The 7,614-nt window shown below is 48.4% G+C and overlaps 2 protein-coding genes across 2 annotated transcripts; one reads left to right on the top strand and one right to left on the bottom strand.

Moving 5' to 3' along the window:
- Positions 1-1,089: 1,089 nt before the first annotated feature.
- PFICI_14459 (uncharacterized protein) lies at positions 1,090-2,469 on the bottom strand (the record flags this gene model as incomplete). Its single annotated transcript, XM_007843040.1, has 1 exon — positions 1,090-2,469. One exon carries the CDS (start codon positions 2,467-2,469, stop codon positions 1,090-1,092), a length of 1,380 nt encoding a protein of 459 aa, XP_007841231.1.
- Positions 2,470-4,055: 1,586 nt separating this feature from the next.
- Positions 4,056-7,229, top strand: PFICI_14458 (uncharacterized protein; the record flags this gene model as incomplete). Its single annotated transcript, XM_007843039.1, has 11 exons — positions 4,056-4,203; positions 4,262-4,384; positions 4,451-4,590; positions 4,640-5,290; positions 5,343-5,401; positions 5,453-5,603; positions 5,651-5,716; positions 5,766-6,001; positions 6,075-6,386; positions 6,436-6,533; positions 6,655-7,229. The coding sequence occupies 11 exons, from the start codon at positions 4,056-4,058 to the stop codon at positions 7,227-7,229; spliced, it is 2,559 nt and encodes an 852-aa protein (XP_007841230.1).
- Between the last annotated feature and the right edge of the window lie 385 nt (positions 7,230-7,614).

Below are 7,614 nucleotides of genomic sequence, written 5' to 3'. Positions count from 1 at the left end.
CGATACCTGCAAAAGTCCGGCCAGCTCCAACGATTATCATTATACGCTATATACAGGGGTGAATATCGTTAACTCCCTAACAAATTTTCGTTGACAAGCGATCGGATCGCTGTAAAGTGGTATCGTTAGCACACTGAAATCGTCTTATCAAGGTTTGGGTGTATACAGTACGAGCTGCGACAACAACGATTATGTTGGCGCCGGTATGAATGGCATCATGGCAGCTCGCATTTGATGGTGTGCTCAATCCTCGTATGGTCTGTGCCACCTTGATGCCATGGCGAGCCGGTCAGTGAAGTGCAAAAGCTGGATTCCGATTCGAGGATCTCTTTGTAAGCAGCATTTCGGTTCTCCTGGTTGTGTCAGACAATACGTGAATGATCCTCTATTCTGTGTTGTTTGAAGGCGCCGCTCTCGCCCTACAACGTGGGGATTTCTTTCTACCAAAATCGACGGTGCTGTCAGCTCACTACAGGTTTATTCATCTTTAAAGTATTGGACATTTGTGCTTCTGCAAATGCTTTGTCTCGATAAGTGGTCATCTGGAAAACGGGGGCTTGTGCATGAACATGGATTATGGTGACTCAAAAAAGCTACCTCTGAGCAGCTAATTTACTTTGTTTGCATTATGGTTTGATCTCTATTCTTGGCTAAAATGTTTTCCATCTTGCCAAAAGTCTGACCCAGACTTGAATTTCTTGACCCCTTTTCCAGCACCTCGTCGCCGTCCTAGTCGAGACTCTCGAGTTGACGTGGCCTAGCACTCACAATGATCGATACTTGTGTTGCTTCATCCTACCAAGCGGAAAGCCGATATCGATCATCTTTGGAAGCAATGACAGGTAGAAGCATTGATGATCGGGCAAATTTGCAAGCGAGGATATGTTGCTTCGACACTCGCATCTTGAGATGATACTGTGTAGCAACGACGGTAGAGGCTGTCGCGCTTCTACAGGACAGATGCATCAGAAATGGAAATTCCAATTCCAGGAAAGCCCGTTCCAGTGTAGTTGCTCGAAAACAGCCTGTGCCTTGCGGATTTCAATGTTTGACGAGATCTCAATGAATATCTCGACGCCCTAACATCTCTTACGGCCAGATACCGGTGACAAAGGGGTCTATTTCCGGATAGTCGGCTTGCATTCCCATGATGACGCTATACTCATCTCTCAACAAGTCGGAACCTTCATTCGCATAGCTTGTGTACTTGCTCAGCTCGTGACGTCGCAACGCAACCGTCCACGGAAAGCTCGAGTGTGCGACACCCATAAATGCGCTTGCCTTGAACATGACCATGAAATCGACCAGAGCCTGTTGATCAAACGTCATGCCCTCTAGTCTTTGTCTGTCATGTCCTCGAAGCAAATCATGCTTGGTCACTACCGTCACGTTTCTCCTTCCGGATCCAGGATTTGCTGTGATGCGCTTGCCCCATGCCTCAGCAAACATGTCCACCACGGTCTGATTCCCGGACGCAACATAGACGACTCCCAAACCTGAGCGCTCAAGATTTTGGAACTGCTGTTCAAATTGTTCGTCCATTCGTGAGAATCGCCACTGTGCAGGCGGCCAAGCCCAGATGGCGTCAGACTCGAGACGCAAGTGCGCTCCATAGTATGTGCCAGGATTGATGGCCGTCTTTGGGTCAATGGGCAGCGTGAACCTGCGTTTCATCTCGAAAAGGACCTTGGCCGCCAGGGCGCGAGTGTCATTTCGGTATGAGAGAATCTTTCCAAACTCGTTTACAAAGGCCTCGCCATCGTCTTGCACGGGATACTCGAGGAAGGATTGCTCAAACTTGACGTGTACTGGGGCATTGGCTGAAACTTTCACGGACTTCTCCTCGAGCCAATTGTCAAAGAATTCCCTCCATTGTCGAGGGTGTCGAAGCCCTTCTCGAGGATGGTCCGGCTCGAATTGATCCCCAAGTATATGTAATGGCTCTCCAGTCCGATGCTGGTAGGAGGGAAAGTCGTCTGCATGGTCGTATAATTGCATTCCAGGACATCCTTTTGACAAGTGCGATACAAAGGTATCGCGGTCCAGCAGATAATCCAGTGGCACCTCTGTAGAGGTCTCAATGTCGGCCAAGTTTTTCGCGTTACGAAGGGCCATGGAAGGAATAACGAGCGCTCCACCGCCATGAATCGCATATCGCACGCACTTGAGGATCTGATTCCTCACCATGCCAATGCCTCCATGTTGACCCTCGCAGCTGAAGACGAGGCCAGGCCGGAATTGGGTGCGAGCGCATACTTGTCGGATCGGCTCATAGTCAATGGGAGCAGGGAACTCGACGCTCATGGCCTGCTGCACAAATTCCCTTTCGACCTCCAGACGATCCGGCGTCCCGTGAAATATCGACGCGACCGCATCGGGAATGTCAAAGACAAAGATTCGAAAGCCCCATACAATGATGAAGCAGGAGACCAAGAAAAATAGCAAGCCGGGGCGTTCTGGGCAAAGCATGATATCATGTAACGAGCGTGTCAGCTAATAGATGGCAGACTGATAAAAACACAAGCTCAACTCAACGAATGCGACAGCTGAGCCAAGAGAATAACAATATAGAAGTTGACATGATTTGGAAATTTCTGGTTGTAAGCGCTGGGCGCCAAGAGCCTCATATGGAGGCTGCTTATAGAGGAGGATGAGGTAACATTTCTGTCTCTAGTGCCCTGGAGAAGGGGGCTGCTCTGAGGGACGAAGCGCAGGTTTCAGCTCTGTTTCATTGCAACGGCTGGACCTAGCGCGTGTGGCAACGTTCATGATTATTATTCTTCAAGTTGCCATGAAGAATGAACAATTATATCGTGGTTCTAGATGATAGAAATATCAATTATTTGAGCGACACGTTCAGAAGATGTAAGCCAAGGCCAATGGGGGCGTCGTTGTCGCGTTTGTGAAGCTTGGCCCATACCAAGATCTTGGCCCGCAGCACTCGACTTCTCGGCGCGGGGAGCCGCTGGACCTCGCGGGGAGGTTTGGTGGGGGTGCATTCGGTTTTGGAGTCTGGACACGAGACTGCAGCGTCGATCACCAACCAGGGTAAACAGGAGCTGGAAACAAGCAAATATGCTGGACTGCGACGTGTCTGTGATTGCAACATGATGTTTCTAGGTTCGCTTCCACAACGAGAATCATCTTTTTCTTCCTGGGATAAATAATGACGCGACACTGGCCAGACCGTGATCAGAGAGACATGATGACCCTTTGGTAACGCGGTCTTGTTGGGAGCAATGGTGGTACCATGTATGAATTTCATTAAGCCCCTGCTTTAGGCCATCCCCTCACGAACTATCCGCTATAAACCATTGTCCGAATAATATGGGTGTTATCTTGACAAGGCGCCTTACTCGCTCAACCATCTAGGTTAGTATACGCCAACTTGGTACGAGTCAACGAAAGGGCAAAGACACCAGAAATTCCATCCGGCGGTGAGGGATAGATCGAAGAACAACTTCCTTCTTTTGTCGGAGAACTATTCATTAATCCACATGTCGTCACACTCGAAGAACCTCTGCTGGGACAAAAGATGCTGGTTCCTCTAGTCTCTTTGGTCGAAAATCGGAGGCGGGTGACACCCCCCCGCTCCCTAATTGTGACCCTACCAAAGACCTGCATAGCTCGTGCCCTCACCTACCGACCAGACTGTCACCAACACTTGCCATCACGCGCACACCTACTAGGCAATAACCATCCTGCCCGGTCTGCTGCACGGTGCCGCTGCAACAATGTAGAGTTATGTAGGTGAACAGAGAGCGAGTCGTGGTTGCCGTCGAGCTCAAGGATCATGTATGTTCCAGGTAGGTCTAGACGACGGATGGGCTGGGAAGCAATCACTTGTTTTGATCCGGCCTACATACTTAGGTAGAGTCAGAGAACGACAGCCGACAATGGACTATCTCCTTCAACTCCGCCAACGGTTCTCGCGCATCGCTTGGGGTCTTGATTAGGGAGGACACAGAGCGTTGTCGTCTCAATAGTATTATATCTTGATTCAACACCTTCTCATATCCTCAACGGCACGGGGAGCGACAGTAGAACTCGTCGGGATGTACAACTCGCTCCTCTCACCCTGGACCTCGTCCAGCGCGGTCTTGGCATTGCTTCACTATAGCTATGCTGTGCACGCTCTGGACGAAGCATTCGACCCTCTAGTCTATGTAGATCCATTGATTGGAACCGCAAACTATGGCAACGGTACACATTCAGCCAGGAAGTCTACTCTACAACAAGTTACTGATTCTCCATCATGCAGTCTTCCCTGGTGCTACCTTGCCGTACGGAATTGCCAAGGCTGTGGCCGACACGAATAGCGACTCTCGACAAGGAGGCTTCACTCTAGACGGCAGTCCTATCTCTGGGTTCTCCGTTCTTCACGGTGCGCCGTTCCCACCAAAATGGTCCAGTGTTTACTTGAGGGGTCGTGACTGATGATTGTTGACAGATTCCGGTACCGGTGGCTCGCCTAGTTTGGGAAACTTTCCCCTATTTCCCTACGCAGAATGTCCCGGTAATGACATCGATGGTTGCAGTTTTCCAAAGAAGGAGAGAGTTCGATATGGGTCTTTTGACAATTCGAGTGTGGTGAGTAGCTCTTCTTGGAATGACGAGGTCAACTTCTGACTATCTAAAGATCTCGCGCCCAGGTTACTTTAGCATCACCTTGAACAATGGGATTGAAGCTGAAATGACTGCGACACATAGCGCCGCTCTTTTCCGTTTTACTTTTCCAGGGTCCTCCAATGATAATGGCTCATACCCACTGATTCTTCAAGACTTGACCGATCTTTCCGACTCTCGCCAAGATAATGGAACAGTGTCTGTCGACGCCGAGATTGGTAGAATCTCAGGAAGTGCCGTCTTCAAGCCGAGTTTCGGCCTGGGCACTTATTCTGCCTACTTTTGTACAGATTTCACCGGTTCTTCTATCCATGATAGTGGCATTTTCGTCAATAGTCGCGCAACCACGGAAGCACAGGATTTGAAAATCAAGGCCGGTATTAATGGCTACCCACTTCCAGGAGGTGCCTTTGTCAGGTTCGAGACTGCAGACACCCCAATATTAGCGAGAGTCGGAGTCAGCTTCATCAGCGTCGCCAAAGCATGTTCCAATGCGGAAACCGAGATACCAGAATTCGATTTCGACAGTGTATCCACGGCGGCATCAAATGCTTGGAAGGACAAACTTAGCCCGATCACTGTTTCAACCGGGGGTGGCATTGATGAATCGCTGGTAACTAGCTTTTACAGCGGCATGTATAGAACCATGGTTAATCCACAAAACGTGAGTTGATGGCTCAGACGGAAGATTTTGAAATGCGACTAATGATTTACAGTACACTGGAGAGAATCCATTATGGAATCATGGCGAGCCTTACTTTGATTCATTCTACTGGTTTGTAGCCCATCGAGAGAGTCCTTGGAGTTGTACTAAAAGAAATATCAGCTTGTGGGACAGCTTTAGATCTCAGCTCCCTTTCTTGACAATATTGGATCCTGCATCGGTGTCGCAGATGATTCGATCGCTAATAGATACTTATCGCGTCGAAGGTTGGCTACCTGATTGCCACATGAGTTTCTGCAATGGATATACACAGGTGAGAATCATACACATTCACACGAGACTTAATCTTACGCCATTCAGGGTGGATCAAATGCCGATGTTGTTCTTGCTGATGCCTTTATCAAAGGCCTTAATGACAAAATTGATGTGAGTATGACTTGTGCATACTTTTGACTTGTGACTTACCGCTTTTTAGTGGGCAACTGGCTACGATGCTCTTGTCAAAGACGCTGAAGTTGAGCCCTTTGCTTGGGATCTCCATGGGCGTGGTGGCTTGGATAGCTGGAAAGAATTGGGATACATTCCGGTACAAGACCTTGATTACAAAGGGTTCGGCACAATGACGCGGAGTATCTCTCGAACGTTGTGGTATGTTGATATGCGCCAAACATGCAAAATGAATCCTGAAACAGTCGCTGACTACATTGCAGAGTAACCATACCCCTAGATCTCTTGGCGCCTGTCAAAGACCAATTCATTTTGTTTTCATACTAACTATCAACAGAGAGTATAGTTACAACGACTACTGCGTAGCACAGGTAGCAAACGGACTGAACAAGAGCTCCGATGCATCAAAGTACTTGGCGTCGAGCGGCAACTGGAAGAATCTCTATAACCCCACGACACCATCCCTACTGTTTACTGGAGAAGATACTGGTTTTGTCGGATTCTTTCAGCCAAAGTATCTTAACCAGACTTGGGCAGACCAGAATCCTCTATTCTGCAGCAATATCGATACGGAACCTCATACATTCGGGTGCAGTCTCCAAAACACCGCTCTGGAGACTTTTGAAAGCAGCATCTGGGAATATGGATTGTAAGTCGGATGCTTGAAAATTTTGGAATTTGACTAAATTTCTTTGCAGCTTTGTACCTCACGATCAAGCAGATCTCATGTCACTATATGGCGGTCCCGCAGAATTCGTTAGGCGTCTCAACTATCTCCATGACCAGAACATCACCGGTAAGCTTTCTTCAAGGCCATTTTTTCAAGACCTCTGCTCTAGTTCCGGCTTGGTAACTCGGTTTCTTTAACATGATGGAAAATATCAAGTCTTGGACGTATCCACTAACATGTCTCACAGGAATCGGCAATGAGCCATCATTTCTCACAGTGTATCAGTATCACTATGCCGGTAGGCCTGCACTTTCTGCGCTGAGGTCACACTTTTACATACCGCGATACTTCAACACTGAGCCTGGTGGTCTGCCTGGCAACGACGACAGCGGCGCAATGGGCTCATTCTTGGCATTTTCCATGATGGGTCTTTTTCCCAACCCCGGTCAAAATGTTTACCTCATCACACCGCCATATTTTGAGTCAGTCAGCATCAAACATCCAATTACGGGCAAGACAGCATCAATCACAAACGTCAACTTTGACCCCAGCTATGAGGCAATCTATATCCAATCCGCTACTCTTGACGGGGAGCCATATACCAAGAACTGGCTCGACCACAGCTTTTTCACCGAGGGAAAAGAACTCGTCCTCACTCTAGGAAGGAATGAGAGCTCATGGGGACAGGGAGTGAAAGATCTGCCGCCAAGCTTGAGCGACTATACCGGCTTCAACGGGACCTATTCAGCAAAGCCTCGCAGCCTAAAGTCTCGGTACCTCCGGGATTCGGCCTTCAACTTTAATGTCAATGGCCAAATGTGAAGAATACGCAACGTGGTGATGGATCAAGGCATGATGAACGCACAAGCTGGATTTTCATGATTCGTCGCTTCTTATTATGAGTATGCCTACTAAAAGTAGAATTAATAGTAATGGGGATAAACAACTCTGGAATTGTCTGTCCTATAAGCTGCATAGTTGTATCATGACGTTGCCATTCCATGAGCGAGAAGAACCCTTGCATTTCGCAAGGGATGGTACATTTGCGCACATCCAACATACAATGGTACATTAAAGCTGCATGACCCCTGGCTATTCTGTCTCGTAGGCAAGCCAAGGCAGTACTTTGAGTTTGTGGCCGCATTTCACCCTAGCAGATTGACGCCCCTAGAATGATTAGGTTAGAGTCGTACTTTTGCGACGAGGG

The sequence above is a fragment of the Pestalotiopsis fici genome, assembly GCF_000516985.1.
Source record: "Pestalotiopsis fici W106-1 unplaced genomic scaffold PFICI_Scf_13, whole genome shotgun sequence".
Lineage (NCBI taxonomy): Eukaryota > Fungi > Ascomycota > Sordariomycetes > Amphisphaeriales > Sporocadaceae > Pestalotiopsis > Pestalotiopsis fici.
Note: the sequence above shows the minus strand (reverse complement) of the source record. Positions and strands in the feature narration are given on the sequence as shown.